The following is a 26,945-nucleotide window of genomic DNA, read 5'->3' as shown; positions in this document are numbered from 1 at the left end:
CAGTAACAGAAATGACGCACTCAATTCTGTGGCCATCAATTTTCCCTAACATCAATAACAGAAATAATGGGTAGCATCATCAGACATTATAAATTGAATTGAATTGGAAGGAAACTGTAGAAGAAAAAGTTGTGGCAAAGAGAAATAGACCGAGTAGCAGTTGCAGCAGTAACACATCGTGATTTTCAGGTGCAACATGAAATTAAATTGGATGATAAATATTTATTTATTTTCATTTCTTTTCTTTTCCTTTAACTCTACTATTCAACTTCCTCTACAGTTTTGTATAGGTCACGCTCGATTGAACGTTGAAGGAAATGAAAATAATTTTCTACCTTAACAATAAAAGCTTGCAGTAAGAGTAGCAAATTGCAAACTGCAATGGACATTCAATAAAATAGAAAGGAATAAATTTATAAGAAAAAAATCTCAACAGAATCAACAAACGACTGTTACTATTATTGCGAGAGTAGCTGCTGCAATCTCAAATGTCTTTTTAAAATTCTGTTGAGATTTATTGGCATTCGTGATATAATGGAAGATTAAGAATAGATTGTGAGGAGCAAGTGAGGAGAACAAATTCTTTTGAGGGACGTTTTAATAAGACGACCAACTTTTATTGAGGAGAGACGAGAGGAGGGACCACAAGAGGGCCACAGGAGGGACCACAAGAGGGGCCAGAACAGGAACAAGAAAAGGGATCAGAGGAGGGTCTGTTCTGAAATTTTTGATGGTTCCTCCTTACTCCGATGGTCGTCCAGATCAATTGTGATCCATGGCTTTTCTCAGATTCTACCTGAAATTGGCTCTATCGATGACTTCTGCTTGTCGATTTTTAATACCAAATGCAATATTGTCTCCATCATCAGCTTCCCTTTATGGTTTTTTGGACGTCCTCGTGATCTTTTGCCATCATCATAGTCATATTTGAAGACAAAGACCTTATTTAGAGGAGCTTTTATAGAACTTCTTACAACATATCTAACCCATCGTACCCGTAATAGCTTACATAATGCATACATTACAAAATAGAATTAGTGACGTAGGAAAAGGCCATCGAAGCTACATTTTGGTAAGCAAATTTATTTTAAAAATGTTTCAAGCACACGAAATGCTTGCTTAGCTACTTGAACGTATACGATGCCTGAACCTCTATTTGTGTAATGACGTAATTTGTTAACAATCTTTTTTCAAGGTATGAAGATTCTTCCATCTCGTGTTTAAAAATAAATTTTATCCATCTACTAGTTCCCCATATATCTCCTCTGTTGTAAATCGATATATTTGTCAGATGTTTGATATTAAAACAGAGAATGGATATGAGAAACAGACTGTAAATACATAATTAGGGTTATTTGTTTCATCATCTTTTCATTCTTTATTATTTCCTGTGCCATTTTTCCATAGAGCATTGGTGAAGCTTCTTGTTTTTCCTTGGGTATTAAATGTTTGCTTTTGGATTTAATTTTACATTGAAATAAGAGCACTGGATAATATAGGGCGTTTCTATCAATCGATTCTTATCGTACGTCTAATATATCTCTAGAGATTTCAATCGATTAGTTGAGACTCGTCTTCCGGTTTGCATCAAATTGTATTCAAACTTCATTTTAAAACTTTTCGTATCAGTAATAAATTGAAAACAGCTATAAGCCTTTCAATTAGAACTTTTTGAAGAGATCAAGATGAGACATTGTTCTACTGTGCTGTATCTCAGTTAAAAAATTTTGATGCTGTGTTGTAAGAGTCAAATGATGAGTACTAGGTATTGATAAATGTCTTTTGCATTAAGATTAGATTAAAAGATTAGTCAATTATTTCCTTCAGAGTAGTAAAGCTTAAAGACATGAGAGTATCACCCATATGAAGTTCAATAAGTCAAAAGCGACCATTCAATTGGTGCGAAGTCATACTTTAAGAGTCACAAATACTTTGAAAGCTAGCCCGAACAGACTATCGTATTTGCTAGAGCCCTATTGACATTTAGAACCGTGGTGGGCAACCTGCGAACTGTGGTACATTAGTGTGCTGATACAATTTTTATAATTGCCATGAATCGTATTCCATGTGCATTTTCGACCGTAGCTTACCACTAAGGTGTGCCGCGAAAAACAAAAGGTTGCTAACTACAGATTTAGACACTAAGTTACTCTAACGGTGATGTGACGACTGATTTTGACTCAATTTAACGGGGGAGATTGTGGTTTGATTGTGTCACTCGGGTCAGTTGGGATTCCCAACTTGGCAAAGAGCGGATCACGTGTTTTTAATTTACTGTTATACATATTACTGAAGATTATGCAATGCAATGTATAAATTGAGCTTTATATAACGTAATACAATTTAGATTAAGGAATTAATTGAAGCACTTTAAGATTCTATGAACATTATCGAACGATTTAAGAGGCTGAATAAAGTGTAATACTAATACTTTGTATAAAATATGTCTTTACCGAGCAATATCAATGAGAAAGGCTTCATCAAAGCTCTTTTCATATTCCACTAAAGACTACTACGGTACCTAAAATCGGTTTCTTTGCCTTTTGAGGATGGATACCAAATGCAAGGCTTCCAATTGAATTAAGGCTCCATAGTTGAGCCTTCTTCATTTGTGTCCCTCGGGTTAATACTTTTCGAGTTTCCTTTTCCCATCATTTATACAACAGTAATTAAAGTTTTACAACATGTAGTGTTAAGTAAATTTGCCTCTAGATCAACGTTATCATTCAAAACTAATGAATATAAAATTTTAGTTACACAAATTTTCATTGAAATACGAAAAAAATTACATTTCAATGTTTTAATTCTGAATGCAGTGCTTGAGGAGATGAAACAACAAGCAAATCATGAGGAATTCACATTATTTCATATCATTTCAACAACTTTTAATAATGCAAAGCGTATTAATGAATGGAACTGCAGATAAATTGTTGAAAAACAATCTGTAACAAAATACGTAATGTTTCATTAAAATGAACTCGTATGTGATTCCCATTTCTTTATTTACAATTCCTCGTAATTTTCCTTATGGCCCGAGCAATACAAAAATGCGTGGCCACCATGGTGTACCTCCATGCGACTCTATGCAGCTGCTATTAGAATTCGAAGTCGACTAGGATTTTGATTAGAAATTCCAACTCAATTCGACTAGACTCCATATAAAATTAAAGTCGACTTCGAGCTCTGGTTGCTGCTATAAACAAGCCATTTCCAATTTTTGTTAATAAAAAAGCTTTAACGGACCACTAAAAGATACATTCTACATTTGTGTCGCATGGGATAATTCAGTATGAAGATTAAATCTTTTCATTACTCTTCATTATTGCTTTTTTTCAATGGAAATAATTCATGGATGGAATATTTTATTATTATTTCAATTTTTGTTTGTGTAAACTTGTGTGAACTTTGTACATTTCGGGGTATTAGAATTCGAATATGCTTTCTATTTTTAAAAGTAATACAATTCAAACAAAATGAATAAAATCATTATATAGACTTCAATAAATGAGAAAAAAATTAACATCGCTGTGGAACAGACTGCGATTGAAGAAGTTATGTCCAGTAAAAAACTTGATATTTTATGGCAAGTTTCACAAATGTCAAGTTTTTAACTAGACATGAGGTCGACTAATCTTCTTCTTTTCCATTTTTTTAGGGGAATGTCCGGAAATTATGTAACCCTAAATGGAGAGCTCCATTGCAGTAAAGCATTGCGACAGCATTGTGAGTCAAAATTTTAATTCCGTAAACCACCATTGCGCCTCCTTCTAAGCCTTACGTAATCTACGTACTTTCCCTTAATATGAACTCTTAAAACATTCTTATTGGGAATATAAGAAGTGATTCATTAACAATTTAAGCAAAAAACCAATTGATGAGGCTATGGTACTTATTTCATAAGAAATTTATTGCAACATTCATCGAAGTTCGGGATTTTGGAATTTATGTGCGATGAGTAATCTAATCAGGTATTTCCCATTAAAGAATATACTGTTATAAAGAGAAGATGTTGCTTCAACAAAAGAAGATGTTGCTTCTCTTTACTATTGTAAAGTGAATAATTTCTATACTCATTCTCTTTTTTTTCAATTCATAATATTTCATTTATTCATGTATTTCATTTGAATCAACATGTATTAAGGCAGGCATATCAGGGGTATTTATATGTACATTTTTTAAAAAACTAAGTGTTAATAGTTAATTGAGCCTAATTTATTTCGACGTGATTGTTTTTAACACAATCAATTTGTTGACGCTCTTAGAGGGATAGATGATCGAGTGCTGACATGTGGTTCGAGATTTTGATTATATTTATAAAAAATAATTATAACTACCTTTCTACCCGAACAGACAATATTAGCACAATCACAAAATTTGGGGATTGAGGAAGCCGAAGTTTGACTGCGAAGCTGGCCAAATGTCAAGTGTGTACCTTCACTTGGTATCCCCTGTCACCACTTAACACGCCGTTGGTGAAAGTAGATTAAAATCCTACTCAAACTCCTCGATTGTAGTTTGGCAGACCCACAAACAAGCTAGGGATAGTAGGCTTACTTGCTTTCTCCGAACCAAAACTGTACAACAAATACTACAAAATTGAGAATGCTCAGAAAATTAAACAATCACAATTATATTGATTGTGTATACTTATTTAATTAAGTATGCTCAGGTAGGGCTCATTTTAAAATTTCTGAACACCTTAGTATTGTATAATCAAATAATAACCAGATATTTCTTGACTTATTGAATTGACAATAAAACAAACAAAAAGCCAATTATAGTTTTGACAATGAACTTCAACTGATAATGAGGCGTAAGTACCGAATGCAACTAACCGAAGCATGAAGTGCTTGACCAGAATTTAAAACCTATACTCTCACATTATCACATTATTCACTCTCAAACAAATAAAAATCTCAATCTTTTTAAAAGAAAAAAAGTTTTTGTATGTATTCTATAAGATTATTTTATAAGAATCTCAGATGTAGTTTCTCATTTGTTTGTATTGTTTTTTGTTATTTTCTTTATTTATTTAATTCTCATTCAGCAGCTTTCAGTTATCATTTGCAACTCATCGCTGAAAGTTTCTCATTTTGTTAAATTAAAAGAATTTTTTCATTATTTTTATTAAGTTAAAGTTTGGATTTAAACGAATAATTTTCTTTGTGTGATAATTAAGTTAACAAGAATTAAAAGTTTTGAGTGTAATTAGTTCAATTTATTAAAAGTGCAGTTTCTTATTATCAAAAATTGTTCATGCAACAGCAACATAACCTCGAGGGTGCAACTTATTCTACTTTTTCAGACATTATCAACTTGTTTTAATTGTGGGAATTTTTTATGAAAAAAAGAGATTAAATTAATATAAATTTGTCTGGAAAATCCAAGCATCATAATGTCAAAGATCATCAAAACATTATCTCTGTTTCTGATACCGTTGATCATATGTGAAATACAAGGTAATGAGAATGTAATTTCTCTTAAAAAGTTGAGATATTTTTAAGTTTGTATTGTGAGTAGGTGGAACGTTCAAAATATTTACATGCTTTTAATAGTTGAGATTGACGTTTGAAGTTGATTCAAGTTTTATACTTCAAAATTCTAGTCAATTTCTGTCTTTTTTGAATACCATAAATTGGTTAATCGATCATTAAATCCAACCCCAGGCAAATCAGCCCGACTATGATTTGGTGCCGGATTCGGTTTAGATCTAGAGCTAGAATCACGCCGGTTTGGTGCAAAATTTTAGATCGATTAGCCGACGTGTGCTATTTAAGTGTTTTAATTGGGTAAAATATGCAGTGACAAATTCAAGGAGAAGGGGTTTGACCTGTGTTTCTTACTCTAGATTTACCCATTGGAACTGTTCTCAAATGTACAGACATTCTTAAACAATTAAAAATAAATAAACAAATACGCAGCAAAATAACAAAAATACTTAATCAAGTAATACGTCACATATTGTACAATATTTTGGGAATTACCCTTGATAATTTAATAGGAATTATCATCAATTTTACTACATACTTTGTGACCTTAGTATTAAAATCCCAACAAGAGTATACACAATTAGTAAACAAAATCCTTACTCTCAAACATGTTCAAGGAAGCTTGGTCACTTTAAATAAATTAGATGAGCCCGTAAGCCTTGCTTTCGGCTTTTTCTACTCTTGAGAATACAATAGTTGCCTGCTAGGTATATACTTTGCTTTAAGCTTACTCCATTCTTGGGAATAAGATATTTGCTTGCTAGGGATATCCATAATTAGCTATTTGAAAATTTCAGACAAGAGTTCACTGATAGACTTTTCTAAATTAACATCCGATAGTAGAACATTTAGTTTCAATGAAAGTGTCAAATTCCTTTAGTTGGTCCTTCCTTGAAAGTCATAAAATTCTATAAAATATAAAAAATTTCCAGTACAGAGTTTTGATAGAAGGCTGCAACTGTCAATTTTGATAACTTCAAAACGAAATAACGTCTATAAAAATCAGTGTTTTTACGCAGTATTGAATGCATGTAAATAGAACATCTACGATATCATACTTGAAATTTTTGCATCAAAACAAAATTTCATCGCGTGCCATAAACTTGTTTTGTATATACGACATATGACAGAAAAATAATATATATTTCATGTATTTTTTATGAATGCTATAAATGTAGGTATCGCAGGACGAATCGAAGCAGATTGTGTCACGCCTGATGAAAAGCTTGGTTCGTGCGTTGATGTACGATATTGTGTAACAATTATGACAGCATTACTCAACGGTGACCATCTAACAAATGCTGAGATTGCCAAGTATTTGCGTGAAAGTCAATGTGGAATTGAAGCTAATTCACAAAAAGTTTGTTGTCATCTCGACAGCATAGATTTTGGCGAAGTTCCAACAGTTGATTCAAATCCAACTGAAGCTCCATTGAACAATCCCATACCGACAAAAACGCCAACATTAAATTTACCGCCAATACAACCACCACCACCTCTGCCAGTATACAATCAGCAACAGACAACGATTTCGGATCTTGAAAAATGCGGAAAATTGGAACAACAAGGAACACCATATGAATGGATTGCTGAACTTTGGTACAAACAAAACAAACTCGGTAAAAATTTTTATGAATCAAAGTGTCTCGGTACGGTTATATCACTGAAGCATGTCATTGTGCCAGCACATTGTGTCGCATCACTACCTGCACATATCTCGTTGTAAGTAAATTCTCAATAACCTTTTTTTTTACATGGAGGTATGGGGGGTTGAAGGAAGAGAGATTATAGTACACATAGAGAAAAAGCTTTTTGCTGTTGCTTAGTAGCAGCAGATGTCCTGGGCATTGAATGATGATGCAAAAATTGGTCCATTGTTTTTGTGTGAATATAGCATATTTTTCTCAATTAAACAAAGTTTAAAGTTATTAGTTGGAGATATATTTTAGTTGATTTATAACTAATAGGAAATTGAAGTATTTCATCAATGGATCCAGTGAAGTAGTAAAGGGTAGTTCACTTATTACGTAACGCTCTTATGGGGCATTGTAGGAAAAGGAAGGAAGTGTCAAACAGTCGATTTTTTGTGCTACGTAATAAGTGAACTGCCTTTAGGAGGCCTGAAACTCGATGGGGTATAAGAGGGTATTATAGATTTTTCAAGAAACCTTAGATCATTCAATGCATCTTCCGTTAAAATCGCGCTATAAAACTCTATTTACAGCACATAAATCTCTTCCGTAAATTACCTGTACAAACTTTTTTATTCATCTATACATTAATTACATTACAGAGATCATCTAATAATTCAGAATGATGAATATCTCATCGGAAAAATATTCGTTCATGCAAGTTACAATCAGCCAAAGTTTGCAAATGACATCGCGATAATTGAACTAGATGTAGAACTTTCACGTTCTAAAAATCCAAGTGCATCAGCTCCACAGCAAATTACAAATGCAATTTGCTTAGTTAAGTCAGAAGCAACTACTCAACAAAGCAAATCAAGCATTGCAGTTATGAAAACTGAACAAGGACCGCTACGACATGCTAATATTGCATATATTCCAAACAATCAGTGTAGTATGTTTTTCGATCAACAATTTACGGATTTAACATCGAGTCAATTCTGTGCAAATATCCAATCTAATGAAACGGACATTTCATCATTCACTGGAGCAATTATAATGACATATGATAACGTTAGACGACAGTATTCATTAAAAGGATTCACATCAACGAGTGTTAGAACAGAACAATCATTTGACGAGAGCAAACCATACATTTTTACAGATGTTCAGGAATACTTAAATTGGATAAAAGCAGCTTTAGGTGGCAGTATTCCACAGAATAATTTAATTGCCGATAAACCTCGAGATATTGATAATGAACTTGACACAAAAGTTTTCGATGGACTACATCCATGTCCTTTGACAAATGAGAAAGGTCGATGCGTATTTGAAGCAGACTGTAAATTATATACAATGGAAATTGACCATAGAACTGAACATGAAGAATTTTTAGAAAGCTTTAAATGCTCATTCAGAAATAATCAAGTAAAGGATGGAGTTTGTTGCCCTGAACAATTTATCAATACAACATCACTTCAAGCTCCTGATTTTAATGTTAGATTGGATAGTGGAATAACCGGACGACAAGGTACTGATTTACTTGATATGGATCAATGTGGTCAGGTTGATCCATCGAGACGAATTGTTGGTGGACGGTAAGTTATATCCTCTTTTTTCATAAAAAATACAAATTTAATGCTGAATAATAAATATCCATACAGGCAAGCGGATTTGAGAGAATTCCCATGGTTTGCTCTACTAAAATACAAAGTTGGACGACTAGATAAATTTACATGCGGTGGTTCATTAATCTCCTCACGTTACGTGTTGACCTGTGCACATTGTATCACACAACTACCAAGTGGATATGAGATTGTTGGCGTCAGATTAGGTGAATACGATCTAACAACAAATCCTGATTGTAAATTCACTGATTATGATGACGAAAGGGAATGTAATCCACCTGTCTTGGATGTTGATATTGAATCATTGATTCCACATCCGCGATACAACAATCCAAAGCACACTAACGATATTGGATTAGTAAGAATGGCACGAAATGTTGAGTTCAAGAGAGGAGGTATGTTGATTATTACTTTTGCTCTGTTTTTGTAATGGAAATGACAGTTTTTAATTCTGATAGTCGGTTCTTAAGGGATAAAATGATTCTTATGGCTTAATATGAGCTTATAGATATATTTTTAACTACCAAAGCACCAATACGTCACTGTATCAACAGTCAGACGCAAGATTGCCCTGGTATATTGGTTTGTGCTGCTCGGGACAGCCACAAACCATGTAAAATGTTTTAATGCTCGTAAAAAAATTTAAACCTTGTTATTTGCCATAAAGAAATACATGTTCTGTCTTTTTCCTCAATTTCACATGTGAAAATGTCGCTGTGAAACAAAAGCTTTCATTTCTATTGTCACAGAGTTTATTTTAGATTATCTTCAATCTCAATTTATATATATTTTTTTTACTACGTACGTTTTTCTCGTTTCTATTCACAGGCATTATTCCAATTTGTCTACCCATCAATAACGATATGCAACAAACACTTACAAATAAATCTACGGTTGCCGGATTTGGATTTACTGAACATGGTCGTGACTCGAACGTACTTATGAAGATTGTAGTGCCAAAGGTTCCGAGAGAAACATGTCAATCATTTCATCGTCCTTCGATTCAACTGTCGGAAGGTCACGCGTGCTATGGCGGAGAGGGAATCATTGATAGTTGTAAAGGTTTGTGACAAATCACCCCTTTGTGAATGGTCAGTTCATGTTAATTTACGAATAAAAATGTTCTTTTTTTTACAGGCGATAGTGGATCACCATTATTGATATACTCACTTGTTAATGGAAAGTTAAAGGCAGTTCAAATGGGCATTGTAGCATCAGGTCATACAGAATGTGGACGTGGCGTGACTGGCTTTCCTGGCATTTATACAGATGTACCTAATTATATGAGTTGGATACTTGAAAATCTTACTGAATATTAAATTAATATTATGTAAAGCACGTACTTTAATTAAACATTTTTTTTAGCGCGAATATTGAAAAATAAAAGACACATTCAGATACATACAAGAGCTGTGGTAATTAAAATTGCCGCATATTAATTAATTATTCTACTTTCATTTAAATTGGCTTTTACATCATGCACATCATGTGACGATAACGATGATGTTGCTGTATAATGTGAGCTTTTACAAATATTTTAAATTTTAATTAGAGCGTGGGAAGTATCACCCTTTTTCAGGAGATTTGTTTATCAACATCGTAATATTTGATTATTCATTTTGACTGCTTTGACAGAAATTGAATCAACAAGGTTTGGTTGAATTTTTCGTGGTTGTTTAAGCGTCCGTTCATGTGTTACGTAACGACCTGTAGAAGCTCCACTAAATAAGGTCTTTAAATCAGACTTTGTGGATGGTAAAAGAACTCCTGGAAGGAAGCTGTCGATAGAGACAGCATTGCAATTGGTATTGGCAATTGGCAGGCGGAAGCCGGCGATAGAACCAGTTATAGGCGACATTTGAGGGAGGCCATGAATCACAGTTGATCTGTACGGCCAGCGAAGTAAGTAAGTAAGTAACAAGTAAACGACTCCTTAGCCAATGATTAGCGAGAGACTTGCTAGTTTGAAGAATGGCCTCAAAATGAACATACTCTACTCAGGGGACTAGTCGGGTAAGAGTTAAGTTTCCCCTGTGTTTAGCAAAAATTACTCCATTTTCCCTCTATTTTCCACTCTTTACTAAGTTTCTTCGTACAGTTTAGGTTCAGATATACCAGGCTGAAATCTACTATACCTAGCTTGTTTGTGAGGCTGCTACCCCGCAGGCGAGGATCAACCCTGGAGGGTTTTGATCTATTTTTTGGAGATCTATTGCAGCAAAGCTTCGATCTTTAGCGGTGTTCTTAGTGTAAACAGAAAAAACTACTGAAAGAAATACTTGACATTTGGTCAGCCACTGAGTTAGATCGACAGCTTCACTAACTCCCCCAGCATAAAAATTCATTAATAGCTAAAAGCCCCATTCTTTGATTATGTCATTTAGCCATAATTGCGCTTTAACCATGAGCAAGATGCCAGTTTGTTGTCATTCTAACATTTTTCCATTCCTAATGCTGTTCCTTTTCACTCTTTTCGCTTTTTTATTTAGAATAAGGAAGAAGAAAAAAAAATTATGGAAGCTACTTCCATCAACTTTTTCTCATTTTCATATTCAGTTGTAGAGATTCGTTCATATACGGAATATATTCAACTCACATTTAAGTGAAAACAATGCGAAAAATGCTTCCTCATTCATATCCAGTCCTTACTCAACACATATTCATTGCTGACTTTTCGCAACACATGTTTATTATGCACAGATGTTGGAATGAATAAAATACATACACAACAAAGTTTATTCTCGTCTGTAAATTCATTCATTTCACTGATATGTATGACTGTTAGCACTGTCTCGCGGGCTGTATTTATTTTTCTTAATTTCATAACGGTGCGCATTTCAATTCCGGTAAGTAAATATTCGCAATTTACCTCCTTTTTGATTCATTTTCTCTCTTATTTTTTGCCTTATTGTACGTTGATATTTACGTATGAATTTTATGAAAATGAGAATGATTTGATGCTGCGTTTGATTTTCATTCAAAGTGTTGAATTTAGAAATTTGATGGAAATGTCCGGTGCTGAAGCCATATTGAGTACGTTACAATTTGCTTAGAACCAATGGAAATTTGTATGAAATGATATACTTCACAAGTGCTTTCAGCAAAAAATTCTGCTGACACTTGTGAAGTATATCATTTCATACAAATTTCAATTTCTTCTCCAATACAGCTTCAACCTCTGTTAATTGAGTTTAACTTTATAATTATTACACTAGTAATTAACATTAATTTACCTCATAGCAATGGGGAATATGCTTTAGATACAGCACATTACAATCCCAGTTGCATGTTATTAAATCGTATCTAGTTTAGGATAGCATACAGGAAGGAAGCATAATCACAGAATGAAGAAGTAAATATAAACAAATTTAAAGACTTAAGCTCTTTAATATACTAAAATTTCAATTTCATTCTATGTCCTTATTTTTGCTTTTGTATGCTCATTTGCATCAAAATGGAAATCGCGGATGCGACAAAAGCGGAAGTTGTTTCAAGTGCACTTTGGTTGGTATCTCAGCTCAATAGCACAACATTACATTCAAACGTGACATGATGTGGTGTTAAGTGATGTAGAAGGCAAAGCATTGTACGTGAAAGTTGCTATTTTTCGTGGCATTATAAAAGCGAAATTTTGCACGCTGACAAATCAACAAATTTCCGACTAAGTATATATGTATTCAAAGAGCATACGTTCCAATTTTTATGCACGTGAATTTTGGTTTTCTTCTTCATTATTATTGAAATTAGAATGTTGAGTGTACATACGACGACATTTGTAGATGCATGCTGAAATAAATATGAAGAGGAATATAATAATAGGTTTTAGAGGTGATTCCAATTACAATAAGATGCTGTAAGAACAAAAATTAAATTATTCGACATCAATTTCATGCTTTCTTAATTCAGAATAGGAATAAATGCAAATGTATCAAATTGAAGTCCAATGCCACTGTCAATGGTAATGTGATTCAGTATTACATTTGCTTGTGGTGAGAGCCAAAAGGTTGTATTCATAAATTATATGGAAAATATGTAGTAAGACGCATTTTACTGTGCCTTGAAATAGAAAATTCTTGGAGATTAGCCAGCATATTTCCGAGATATGAATTTTTGGATGATAACTACCCCAAGCGATACTAATAAAGAAGGCGAGAAGGTCTTTCAAAGCTTCATGGGGGAGCCATCTTAATTTGTGTCTCACGGCCACTAGTTACAAGCACTTTAACTCATCAAGTTGTCACCATCAAATTGAGATTTACATGCTTCGTTATATTTTGGAATTAAAATCGTAAAGGCCAGATAGTGAGAGGATCTGGAACCACTTGAAAGCTCTGCACAAATTGTAAGGACACGAGTACGCAATAGCATATCTACCTTGCAATGTACCTTGTTTGAATTAATGTGTGCATGATTCATTCCTATAAGAAAATCATCTAGAAATTAGTTTATCCTTTTGGACATGCTCAGCAATGGAGGACACACAATCCGCCAAAGACCTCAAATTTGCACCCACCTAACGAATTAAAAACGAAAAAGTGCTTCGTAAATTAGGTATAATCTGGAAATGAACCTAGGATCTTAAGCACGTAAAGCTACAGTTTCACAATTTAGGGCACTGTTGCAGATACCTTTTTAGTAAATGGATGACATTATGGTCTACAAATTGAATTTAGTTGACTATTTCAACAGAGTCTGACAATCTGACAAATAAAGTCACTCTCACATTTTATTAGAATCCCTTCCAAAACATAGAAGGACTTCCCAACAAAATAAATATCACGTATATGCTGAATGTATTGTACAGAAATTTTTTTTCCTCCTTTTTCATTTCCATTTTTGTTTATTGTAATTTTATCATATACTTGACATTCAGAGCATTAATCAAGTCCTTGATGCTACAAAATAAATATATCTCTGTTTAGTTTCTTTTTTTTTTGTATCAGTGTGTCTATATGCAGCACATGAGAATGGAGAAAAATTATTATTATTATTGTAGCTTAATTCAGTGTATTTCCATACAATTTCATTATTATATTCAGCACATGCAATGAGGCTTCTGGGCTCCTCACAATTATATTATGTACATATGTGCAAACAATATACAGACATCATATGCCATACAGTAAGAGCAAACTGAAATTGAGGTTTGTTTGATTTTATGATTAACTGTGGTCAGACTAATACTGGATAATTAAGCGCATTGCGTTGGTCTTGTTTATTTTTGTTTCATTTTTTCGTGGCTCCCTTATCCTCATCCTCATCCTTCCTTTCAATTATTTTATGTAAACATATGAAGACTTGTATTTTATGTCCGTATTTTCATTTCATTATCAGATGGGAAAAAAATATTTTATGATGATGATGATGATGACGATGATAATGCTAATGGAGATGATATAATATGAGCAGGTAGGCGTATTAATAATTTGATGGTCTTTCAACAATAAAATGTTAAAAATATCTAATTTAAAGGTCAGTATTTCGTTTCCAAAATATACTTTTCTATTATAATTGTATGCTTATTTTAAGGTCATGAAGTTGTTGACATTCTGTGAATAAACAAAGTCTTTTTCAAGAAATCATGAAGGTTTATGCCAAAGTTCAACATACTCAAAATACAGGACCGTTTTCTGAAATTGGGAGCTGGTTGGGATCAACTCCCCTCTTCAAGCCACTTTGTCCCTATCATCATGAAAAGAAACAGATAATTAAAACAATAATGTATTTACTACAGCATGCCAGTGGAGATTGTCAAGTAGGGACCAGCGATAGCGTCAGGTTTAAGACGTTATCTAACTGAAGGAATGGATCATTATTGGTCTCTGCCATGACGTATTTAAGAGATTAACAGATATCCATGGTTGGATTTGAACTCAAGACTGCAAGGCCCGAGCATTTATCTAAAAATTTTAATATGAGTTTCTTAGCATTGATCTCGAGGTAGACCAAAATCTCGAGGTAGACCAAAAAGCTCATGATTGTTGCTGTGTGAGCAACGATGCAAAAGGGCTGGGAAATTAGAAACTGACAGAAGTTATCTAAAGAAGGATCCAACTTTCGACGAATTCTAAATGCGGCAATGGGTTTCGGTGCGCCTTCGCCAAGGAAATAAGTAAGTAAGTAAGTTCTTAATATTGGCAATGTTCTAAGAGTGAGTTAAGTTGCAATTAGCTCCCATTACTTAGACTCCCACTGTATCGATTGATCAAAATCATGAACCACAATTGGTGCTTCATATCAAAATTCCTCCCCCGTCCGTCTCCCCTCTAAGCTTTACACAATATCCGAATGGTCCCAAATTTACCTTTTGAAAAATAGTCTTCCTGAGATTAATATTCATTTAAAATTTAAGTTCCTTGAATTTTACCTTTTTTATGCGATATTCTTTCATACATATTAATTATGACTCCTACGTGTTACTTTACTTACAATTTATTTACCTTTACATTTTATTTTCCATAAAAATGTTTGTTAAAAGATAATTATGAATCCAATGGGTTTTCTAAAACTATTTTCTCGTCCATTGAATGTTTTCTATGAGGTATAATGCTTTAATGAACTAATTTATGTGGTTGCAAAAAGTTGTAGCTTGGCCATAACAATTTTAATATATTTTATGGATACAAGCTAATAATGACAATGTATCGTAATGTTGTACTTTACATTAATTTGTACTGTTTGCCTTTGGAAATTTAGGTAATTTTAGATAAAATGTGTTGGTGGAAGCAATGAATCCATCAGGATATGAAAAACAGCCTAAATAGATCAAAATTGAATTTTTGTGTTCTATTTTTAAATAGGATTACTCCTGGTTCTCCCTAATTAGTGATAAAAACAACTCAATTGACGTAAACATAAAATTCAACATTTTTTAAGCATTCAGTTCCTTTATTTCGTCACTATAAATGACATTGCAAAGCAAATAAGAGCAACAACTGCACATACATTGTAAGTAAAATAACAATATTCATCTAACAAATTACCAAGTATGTTTGATGACACAGTACTTCCAAATCGTCCAACTAGCATTGATACGCTTACAGCCATTGATCTGATAAAATAAGATATTATGATTTTGAGATTATTGTTATGGTTTTGAGGTTATGGTAAACAAATTATGAATTCAGTTCTAAAATAGCATGTCAAAAAAGGGGAAGTTCGGAAATTACGTAAAAATGCAATGAACTATATGCCGTCTAAGGCTTCGTCCGAGGATTACCACCAAGGTGTGCCCCTTCTAAACGTTACGTAATTTCCGAACGTCCCCGAATCAACTTTTACCTTAAGTATGTTGGAAAAATATCACATGCAGCACCATTAATTAGTGTTATATTCATTCCAGCAGTAATTATCGTCAAAATAAAGCTAATAGTTATAAACATTTGATTATAGACGAATGGCAAAATAAATCCAAAAGTGCTTGACAAGATGAATGTTATGGCTTGAAAATTATACACAGTTAAGTATATTGAAATGTATTCTGAATAATATAATCTCACCAATTATGTATTTTCTTCGTTGTCGATTCATGACGGCTGCTATAACAACATACATACAGATGTAAACAGATCCAAGAACTATCATCTTTTCGTATACACTTGAGTCAACAGAATCATTGCATATCTAATAATAAAGAAATTAATTATTGAAATATAAAAGCACAATTAATTAGCAGATGTAAATTTTGGGTGGCTGTTCTGGCTAGAGGTTGCATAATATTGACGGAAGTGGAAAGTCTAAAATTCACAGAATCTTAAAAACCCAAAAATCAACTCTGCCTAATTATTTTCCAATAAATTAAAGATCAACGAAACCTCATTATTTGCTGTTATGTTCATGTCTTGATGAAAATCATATCCCGCAACATCACAAACATGATAAACGCATTCACTGCCTACATCACATGTCTCATCTCGATATTTCGAAAGTTTATTAAGTATGTCTGGAAGGAACAAGCCTAAACCGGCAGATATAAAGAATGTACCAAATTGTAGCATACAGCATGCTATAAATGGAAGGAGGTAGGGTGGCTTGACGAGTGGTATTGTTTGATCTATCAATGATATCACTATTCCTTTCCTAAGAAATACAAAATTAATTAGTAAGGTTATTGGCAGTGTAATTAAATTTAATATTACAATCCTTTGAAGTCATTTACAGTTGCCGAATCTTCGGTTTTTAATGCTTTGATATCAAAATCTGCATGCTTAACATTTCCTTTGTTTACTTTATGAATCCATTCAACTGCTTGATAAGCTTCATTATCTTTTTTAATTGAGAGTAGATATTTCGGACTTTCTGGTAATCGAATGCAAAAAAGCAGTCCAATGATTCCGGGAACTGCATAAATCATCAAACCTAATCTCCATGGTCGGAACTCATATCCAGTGTAGAGTGCAAAGCGCCAATCGTATCCATTCAGGAGATGTGCAATGACTAGAAGATTTTGTAAGTTAGATTCTATTTGATTGGAAATTGACCCTAGCGGACAGTTAGAATGCTCAACTTATGGGTTAGTATGCTCCTTGCCTGCTCAGGGAAATTGATACTTACATGGAATTCCAGTGTATCCTACTCCAATAAATACACCAACCCAACTTAAAATGGCAGGTCTATACTTTGATGTGTTGAATTCTCCAAGGTAGGCCCACATGACGCCAGAATATCCGCCAAGACTGTCATCAGAACAAGATTTTTGTGTTAGTCAAAATATAATTTATGAACATTTCACGTTGGTTTTAATATTCAGCTACAGTGTAGGCAATAAGTATATTTTGATAAATTTTAATCTTTTCGTAAATTAAACAGACTCATAAAAAAGAAGTTCTCATGATTCACCGTAAGGCAATAAAGCCTAGTCACTATGTGCTAATCAAAATAGAAGATTAGAAAACAGCTTGTTGCTGTTTCTTATCATAAATTGTCAACTCATCTGACTTGAAGGTGTGATTTTAACATCATCATGATTGATTGCCTTTGGTAAGGCGTTGATTCTGTTACGCAAATATTTTTTTCCTCATTCTTATGAATAAAGCATGTACTCACAATATGCCAGTTATGAATCGACATGCCATAAAAATTGTAACATTCTGTACAAAAACAGCAATAAATGTGAAAACTTTTGCTAATAATAGTGTCCTAATTATAACATATCGTCGACCTTTTGTGTCTCCTAAGTAGCCAAATATGTAGCTTGAGAATACGATGCCTGTAAAATACAAGTAAAATCTAATATTAATGCATGACAATGTTTAGAAAAGTAAGTGTTATGATTTATTAGATTGTTGTGATACTTTCTTTTAATTTTTTGTTGTCCTCAAAATGAGGATATGAAGTAAATACTGATAAATACTTTGTATTTTGACTTACCAATCAAGATTTGCGTTACTTCATTTTGTTACTTTGTATAATTGTTGATTTTAAAAAGGGTTTGACAAAAATGCACACATGCAAGTGCATACATATCAAATGTATGCGAATACTTATGTGTATGCAGTGCATATGCGCACACAGTGTTGTCGAACCCTAGTTGTAAGTGATAAAAATGTTTTTAAGTATGAATGAAACAACAAAAATTTATCAAAGGTGTAATTACCCTATTAAAAGAGGAACTTGAATCATCTTAAAATAATATTTTGCAATCTGGAAAGTGCACGGCATAGAATAAGACGAAAATCCAACACCACGTCAGCGTGACTCTGGTTTCAAGCCAAATTCGATTAAATTCGGTTTTCATGTAACTGTCAAGTCGATCTTCTGACGGACACAAGTGAAATAGACTCCGTCACGGATCTTTTTATTGGAGCCTTGCCCTAAAAGGCAAAGAGACTGCTTTTAGATACCGTAGCGGTATTTCTGTATCATGAAAGCATACTCTTTGCCAGTTAGGGTAAACCTCTTTTATTGACACAAAGCAGAAGTCGCTTCCATGTGGGTGCCATGAGGCAGCTTAATTGGAGTCTTATAAGCTCTGTAAAGGTAGCTTCAAAAGCCTTATATGCTCCATGAAGTCTTCTTCATTTGTATCGCTTAGTACTGGGATAGGAATTTCACCCATTTTCAAGCTTTGTGCTTTCAGGGTTTAGAAATCTATCAGTTGTCATATCGACAGTAATTTGTACACATGTAAGGTAATTGAAATAATAATAGATCAATATTGCTCATACGCTATCTGAAGTCTATAACTATAGGCAATGAGCATCAATAAACCAGATGCGAAAATCATTGCATAATTTCTTAATTGGATAATATTTCTGTGAATGTTTTGGTTCGCAAAAATAATATGCATGCACCAGATTCACAAAATCATCATCACAGAAATGCATTGAAGTCTTACTTGATTTGGTAAGTAATACATAAATTGGAAAAAGTGCTTGAAACGTCTATTGCGATGGGAAATTTCTCAGTATCTTATTTTTGCAACCTTATTTAAATGTTATGAAAACAATGCGAAATTGGAATGATTAAAAATACATTACCAAAAAATACCATTGACGTTAACAGTCCTTTTGTTGTGCCAGTCAGATTCAAATCACAAGTTGCTGGTGGTATGAGATTTCCAATGCCCATTGTCTCAGTTATAACATCCATAAGTGTAAATCCCATTGCAAAGAGCACTTCAATCTGTACTTGACCAAATCCTAGAAAATTAATCTATTTATATCTTATTTAGAACGGGCTGGACGTTGTCATGCAAACCTATAAGTTCCAAAGCCTCTTCATATGAAACTATCCGACTTTTCTTAGTCTTTTCATTCTCAATATTAATTATATTTGCCACCATTTTAATGACTACTTGTTCTCTCGACTTACCGAGCTCAACTAAAATTCATCTAGCTAAATAGTCAGACTTGATTGGATAAGCAACTTTTTTTTGTTGTCTCTTTCAACTGATAAGATATTGAATGTACTGTTGTGATCTTTTCAGATCATCATGGTGCTTATATTAAATATTTTTATTTTTGTGATATCTGAGCTGAGTGGAATGTGGAGTAACAAGTCATATATAACCGAATCAACTAGTTCACGAGGATTTACGTCTTTGGCTTAGTGATTAGGTTACCTAACCTATAAAGATAGGTAGACAACCGATTAGAAATTTTTTATTATCCTGAATAACCCCTCTCTTTTAGAAAGGCTTTGAATCTCCATTATCATAATAAATGACTTTTAATGGAGGGCATTACAGGCAAGGAATAGGCAGAATAACTTAAATGAAAAATTCTGAATATTTTTCAGTCAATGCATACATTTTACATTTACATGACCAATAGAAGAGAACGATTTGTTGGGTTTGCCTATAGCAAAGTAGCACTGCGATCATCGATCTGTTGTACTATTCCTTTGTTTCTATTTTAAAATTCCTATGTCCTTGATGAAACTGACGTCATCCACATATCGCTGTTTATATATCAACTCAGTACCGATTTGATCAGTACTAAAATGTTTAGCTTTCAGCCGACATAATGTTCTGCATTTGGAGCTGGTCGCCTTTTCCCTTGTGGATTCCATCCAAGGGCTGTGTAACAAACTCTCATATGCGTCTCTTTGTTGATGTCTTGTTGACTTGCTTTTTACAAATGCTTTCCTCATCTATAAAACAAAGCTGCAAGATTTTGTCAAATTCAACTTAAAACTTGAGCAATAAGAATGCAAATGCTTTTCATGGAATCTGTATGTAGATCCGATATCCATTCATATCTTGTTTTGTTGAGAACAATTCTTAGGAATTGAAGATGAGTTTTTGCTTACTTTTCATACTAAGAGAAATGCGTTTATTACCAAAAGTGACTATGCTACTTGAGAATTTTCTATAAATAATTCCATTAATGTCTAGCAGTTTCCCCCCCTCGTTACAAAGTTTTGATAGATAGATAGATAGATAGATGGGTTTTATTTACCATAAAGGTATTTGATTAACAATAAATTCATATTAATATTCACACCGCTAGTTTCTTTTGTTTAAGCTGTTACAAAATCTTAGAATCAAAGGTTCCGGATTCCTTCCCAGGGAAAGTCTAGTTGAAATTTACTTTTGCTGTTCTAGTGACACCAAATCAGTTTGTGACACATGTCGCGACACAGAAATTGGGGCTAGGTACGTTGCATTGAAATACCCTGGGTCATGCAGCGTGCAGAGTTGGTCGCGCACGACCAAAAAATCCATCTGCATGTTCATCGCATCGAAATTAGCATTCATTTAATATAAAATTTATAATTATGCAATAGCCTCTGACTGGGTCTCTTAAAAAATTGAATGGTAATTCATGAGAAAAAGAAAAATTGTCAAATCGGGCAGAGTCTGATCTCTCAGTCAGAGATGAGTCGATATGACAAGGATTACCACAGCGCTCACGACTTTGCAGTTTTCACTGTCTTGTTTTAGATAAATAGTTGCTTTACTTTGTTTACATATGAATTTACGCGCGTGCATAAACTAATGCTGCACACTTGTTATAATTGTTTTATTTAAAATATTCTTTGAGGAAACGCAGTCGATAAGAATATTTACTTTAATATATTTCATTGTCTTATCTTTTTAATAAATTCTACTTGTGACAGTACAAGATGAATAATAATCTATTATAAATTACACGACGCTACAGATGTGAGGTTGGATATTGAAAAATATCAAGGAATTTTTCTGACATTTGTTTAAGATTTTATAATTTCGTAGGGTTCTCAATCTACGAATGTGATGTAATTGTTTTAGCCCGAGGGACACAGATAAAGTAAGGTCCGCTATGGAGCTTTCAAGTCTCTTCTAAAGCTCTTAACATTCAAATGGAGTCCATATAGAGGCCAAACGTCAGCCCAAGCCTTCGAATTATGAAAATTGCATTCCAACAAATATTCTAGCTTCATATTAAATTGAAGACTACATATTAAAGAACGTATTATTGTGACTAAACCGAAAAAATCTTCAGCAGATTTAAATGTTTACCAGTTATATCAAAATAGATTTAAAACCTTAGTCAGATCTTCCTATGTATCTAAATTGAATTGTATTTAAATCTACCTAACAACTAGTTTAAAACCATTATTCTCAAATTTTCTACACCAAAAAAATTCATGCCTTAAAAGCAAAAAAGAAGAATAAACAAAATCACCCATCACAACCAACAAAAATTGTTTTTCAAGCCGACTGAATCAATTTTGCATCAACATAAGTTAACATTTGTGTTTTCTTCTTGCAAAATGCTGATTAGACATGTGTCCATCAAGTAGAACGGTGACCTAACGAGTTTAGTGAAACACTATATATGGGTTTTTTGTGCTAATTTGTGAAAACAAGAAAACAACTTTTAAAAATTTTGTGAAGGTTCCTGCTCCGAGATATGAGCATTTAAAGATGCAATTTTTGACGTTCTGGAAGTCAAAATGTAACTCCAACATAACAGCACCAAAAAATTTGAAACTTTGCTGTTTTTTTGTGCAACCCATACCCAGTAAAATAAGCCAAAAAAATTTTTTCAAAATAGTTCCGCTACAGAGTTATATCCATTTTTCGATTTAAGTGCCGAAAAAGTAGTGAAAAAATCGAAAAATTTTCACACTTTTTAATGTGAAATCTACAAACCTTCTCTAAAATTCTTTAAATTTTGCCTGTTTTTTGTGCAAGAGTTACCTAACAAAATAAGCATAAAATAATTTTTGGATGAAGCTTATGTGGTAAGATATAGCCGTTTTCCCGTGCAACCTAAACTCAAAAAATTCAAAGTTTTTTACAATTTTTGCATGGAAATTACGCAAGACTTTACCAAAATTATTGAAAATTCTCCTGAATATTGTGCATATATTAATTGTTCATAAAAAGTTTAGTAAAATATAATTTTTTGATTATATATAGAAATATAGCCATTTTTCTCTCCAAGATAGTGAAAAAGTTATTTTTTTTTAGATTTTTAGCTCTAACTTCAACAGGAAGTAACAAAAATTTTTTTAACTTTGTCTGATTTATTTGCAAATTACTAAATGAAACAAAAAAAGTTTCATAAATTTTAATCAAGATTTGCATTTCTGAGAGTTAAAAATATGAAAAATAGAATTTTTAATACTTTTTTACACCTTCCTATATGAAAAAATTGCAAAAATTTTTCAAATAAATTTTTTTCAAAAAATCTTTTTGCTTTGTTTTATTAAGTAATGTTTGCAAATAAATCAGACAAAGTTACAAAAATTTTTGTTACTTCCTATTGAAGTTAGAGCTAAAAATCTAAAAAAAAACTAACTTTTTCACTATCTTGGAGAGAAAAATGGCTATATTTCTATATATAATCAAAAAATTATATTTTACTAAACTTTTTATGAACAATTAATATATGCACAATATTCAGGAGAATTTTCAATAATTTTGGTAAAGTCTTGCGTAATTTCCATGCAAAAATTGTAAAAAACTTTGAATTTTTTTAGCTTAGGTTGCACGGGAAAACGGCTATATCTTACCACATAAGCTACATCCAAAAATTATTTTATGTTTATTTTGTTAGGTAACTCTTGCACAAAAAACAGGCAAAATTTAAAGAATTTTAGAGAAGGTTTGTAGATTTCACATTAAAAAGTGTGAAAATTTTTCGATTTTTTCACTACTTTTTCGGCACTTAAATCGAAAAATGGATATAACTCTGTAGCGGAACTATTTTGAAAAAAATTTTTTGGCTTATTTTACTGGGTATGGGTTGCACAAAATAACAGCAAAGTTTAAAATTTTTTGGTGCTGTTATGTTGGAGTTACATTTTGACTTCCAGAACGTCAAAAATTGCATCTTTAAATGCTCATATCTCGGAGCAGGAACCTTCACAAAATTTTTAAAAGTTGTTTTCTTGTTTTCACAAATTAGCACAAAAAACCCATATATAATGTTTCACTAAACTCGTTAGGTCACCGTTCTACTTGATGGACACGATTAGACATCAAGAAAAAAACATCATTTAGTAAAGGAGCTGATATTGCTAGAACTGTTGATGATTTACAGCTTGGTAAGCATTATCAATCAAAAGAGTACCGAAAAGATTTGTGAATTACTAGTTCCAACAGATTTTATTATGAAATTGTTGCCTTAATAAGAAGTTTTGTGAAAATCGTCTATTTGGTCAACAATATCGTGATTTGAATGGATTTCTTATTTATCTTATTTCTTCTACTCTGTTCTGAGTTTCTAGGTATTGGTGTGGAGGCCGTTCATTCATTACGTAACGCAAAGGATTGACTTTTTGACTCCCTTCCTTCAAAAATAAATTCTATATTATTAGATCCGTAACAAAAACTCATAACCCCCACCTCCCCTTCGTCTAAGAGCGTTACATAATAAGTAAACACCCACACACCCATAGCTGTTTACATTTATGCCAAAAAATGTCTGATCTAGAAGGTTTTCTTGTAACTAGGATATGGAATAAACAATAATGTTGAAATGTGACCTTAAATAAATTCAAATTTGCTTACAATTTTCATGATTTAAAATAGGAAAAACATTAGTTAATTTGTTGTAATTATTTAGTCTGAAATTTCCCCTTAAGGCAAACGTTTAAGATTATTTGATTAATTTTGAAGCGAAGATAAATATTTATGAAATTGATATTAGGTAAATTATACATAACAGGAAAACGCTACGTTTTTTAAATTTTTTTATATTCACACCGTTTTCACGTGTGAATGTATTGAATTTGTTCAGATTGGAAAACCAGTTTTTTGGATTTTCCAGCAAAACAAAGCATAATGACAAGTTGTGTTCTATTACAATAAGTTTGTGCCTGGAATTTCACATCATAATCAAAAAATAGATTTGAAATTGGTTGAGGCATTGCTGAGAAAACCGTAAAAATATGCATTCTGTAAGCAAGCAAACAAGCAAACAAGCAAGTTAATCATCAAGAAATCTCAATAACGAGACATCGTAGAGACTTCTAGTTTTTTGCAATCGATCCGTGCTATTCTATAGAAGAGCTGATTAGTTTTTGGGCATGGCAGGAACAGCCGTTGCTTCAGAAAAAGCAAAAAACTTTCGTTTTCATACAAAATTTTAAAACCAATGGTTAATACGATTTTTAAAACTTTGAACATTGTATGAAAATTATCAAACATGTGCCAAGCGAAGCTTGGCCTACCCGCTGGAGCCTGATCCCTCAAACATGTGCCAAGCGAAGCTTGGCCTACCCGCTGGAGCTTGATTCCTCAAACATGTGCCAAGCGAAGCTTGGCCTACCCACGCCTGATCCCTCAAACATTTGCCAAGCGAAGCTTGGCCTACCCGCTGGAGCCTGATCCCTCAAACATTTGCCAAGCGAAGCTTGGCCTATCCACTGGAGCCTAATCCCTCAAACATTTGCCAAGCGAAGCTTGGCCTACCCGCTGGAGCCTGATTCCTCAAACATTTGCCAAGCGAAGCACCTACCCACTGGAGCCTGATTCCTCAAACATTTGCCAAGCGAAGCTTGGCCTACCCACTGGAGCCTGATTCCTCAAACATGTGCCAAGCGAAGCTTGGCCTACCCGCTGGAGCCTGATTCCTCAAACATTTGCCAAGCGAAGCTTGGCCTACCCACTGGAGCCTGATTCCTCAAACATTTGCCAAGCGAAGCTTGGCCTACCCACTGGAGCCTGATTCCACAAACATGTGCCAAGCGAAGCTTGGCCTACCCGATGGAGCCTGATTCCTCAAACATTTGCCAAGCGAAGCTTGGCCTACCCACTGGAGCCTGATTCCTCAAACATTTGCCAAGCGAAGCAACCCGCTGGAGCCTGATCCCTCAAACATATGCCAAGCGAAGCTTGGCCTACCCACTGGAGCTTGATTCCTCAAACATTTGCCAAGCGAAGCGGCCTACCCGCTGGAGCCTGATTCCTCAAACATTTGCCAAGCGAAGCTTGGCCTACCCACTGGAGCCTGATTCCTCAAACATTTGCCAAGCGAAGCTTGGCCTACCCGCTGGAGCCTGATCCCTCAAACATTTGCCAAGCGAAGCTTAACCCACTGGAGCCTGATTCCTCAAACATTTGCCAAGCGAAGCTTGGCCTACCCAAGCCTGATTCCTCAAACATTTGCCAACCGAAGCTTGGCCTACCCGCTGGAGCTTGACCCTCAAAAATTTGTCAAGCGAAGCTTGGCCTACCCACATGGGCCTGATCCCTCAAACATTTGTCAAGCGAAGCTTGGCTTACCTGCGAGACTTATTATGGAACGGTGTGAATATTTCCGAATTGGGTTTCTACCCGATACACTAGTTTTTTTCAGTGTTCACCCAACTATGTGATGTGGCACTCTAATGTGCTACCGAAATGTTTTGAAAATACCATGAATCGTATGCCGTGTCCGATTTTGATCGAGTTGTGCTGTGGTGCAAAAAAGTTTGGACAATACTGTGCTGAACTGAATGAATCGGTTGTTAACCAAATCGGCACATATTGAAATATTGTCACCTCAGCGACAAAACCGCAGTATGCTTAGAATCAAGTGACATCCACTGGATGAAAAAAAACTAATAAAACTAACTGTCACTTGACTACCACATAATTTAAGTATACTACCATCTCATCGTCGCAGTGACAACATTTCAATATATGTTTCGATCGGGAAACTTTAAACACAAAGTCTTTAGAAACTAAAAAAACAATTTGACTGTTGACGATTGCAATACCTGATGCAGAGCCTAAGCTAGACATTTTTAGAAGGGGGCTCAAAAATTCAAATTCAAAAGTTCTTCAATATTTTATATAATTAAGTACTGAGTTTGAAAAAGTAGGGGACTTGAGCCCGCTAAAGCCACCCTCTGACTAAACCCCACCACACCGCCGTGTTAATGGCAAAACGTTATAGAGACGTGAAGGTTGTCTCAGGGCATGAAACACAATTTAACAAAATGTGTAGCTCAAAATATTGGAAAACAAAACAAAAAATAAAAAGACAAATTTCACTTGAAGTCATCCATTGATAGACATCAATTTTTAGACTTGAATCCGACTTTTTTCTAGTTAAATGTGATATAGAATTAAATATTTTGATCAATGAAGCCATAGCAAACAATTGATTTCTTCAGTGAAGCCAGAAAATATAATATTATTGTATGTATAAGTGTGCAAATCCCATAAGTAATATTTAATAAATTGACTCGACTTCTTGATCAGAATAAACAAAAATCTTATATATTTTTGAAATGACTCTCTTGATAAATCATACGATGTATAGCACATCTATTCTCAA

At 33.7% G+C, this 26,945-nt stretch overlaps 2 protein-coding genes across 2 annotated transcripts; one reads left to right on the top strand and one right to left on the bottom strand.

Annotated features, from left to right (window-relative positions):
* The first annotated feature begins 5,089 nt into the window (after nt 1-5,089).
* Nucleotides 5,090-10,188, top strand: LOC139099922 (uncharacterized). The gene is made up of 6 exons (XM_070652464.1): nt 5,090-5,459; nt 6,668-7,211; nt 7,783-8,715; nt 8,782-9,140; nt 9,574-9,807; nt 9,883-10,188. Exons 1-6 carry the CDS (start codon nt 5,396-5,398, stop codon nt 10,062-10,064), a joined length of 2,316 nt encoding a protein of 771 aa, XP_070508565.1. The 5' UTR covers nt 5,090-5,395; the 3' UTR covers nt 10,065-10,188.
* A 5,424-nt stretch (nt 10,189-15,612) lies between these two features.
* On the bottom strand, nt 15,613-19,552 carry LOC139099934 (synaptic vesicle glycoprotein 2B-like). The gene is made up of 9 exons (XM_070652473.1): nt 19,444-19,552; nt 19,224-19,385; nt 17,791-17,953; nt 17,299-17,420; nt 16,884-17,181; nt 16,560-16,824; nt 16,245-16,368; nt 16,027-16,186; nt 15,613-15,796 (listed from the first exon to the last, which is right to left on the bottom strand). Exons 1-9 carry the CDS (start codon nt 19,526-19,528, stop codon nt 15,634-15,636), a joined length of 1,542 nt encoding a protein of 513 aa, XP_070508574.1. The 5' UTR covers nt 19,529-19,552; the 3' UTR covers nt 15,613-15,633.
* Between the last annotated feature and the right edge of the window lie 7,393 nt (nt 19,553-26,945).

The sequence above is a fragment of the Chironomus tepperi genome, unplaced genomic scaffold (assembly GCF_022539635.2).
Source record: "Chironomus tepperi strain 1889 unplaced genomic scaffold, CSIRO-AGI_Ctep_v1 contig_48, whole genome shotgun sequence".
Lineage (NCBI taxonomy): Eukaryota > Metazoa > Arthropoda > Insecta > Diptera > Chironomidae > Chironomus > Chironomus tepperi.
This window is presented reverse-complemented; position numbering and strand designations above follow the sequence as displayed.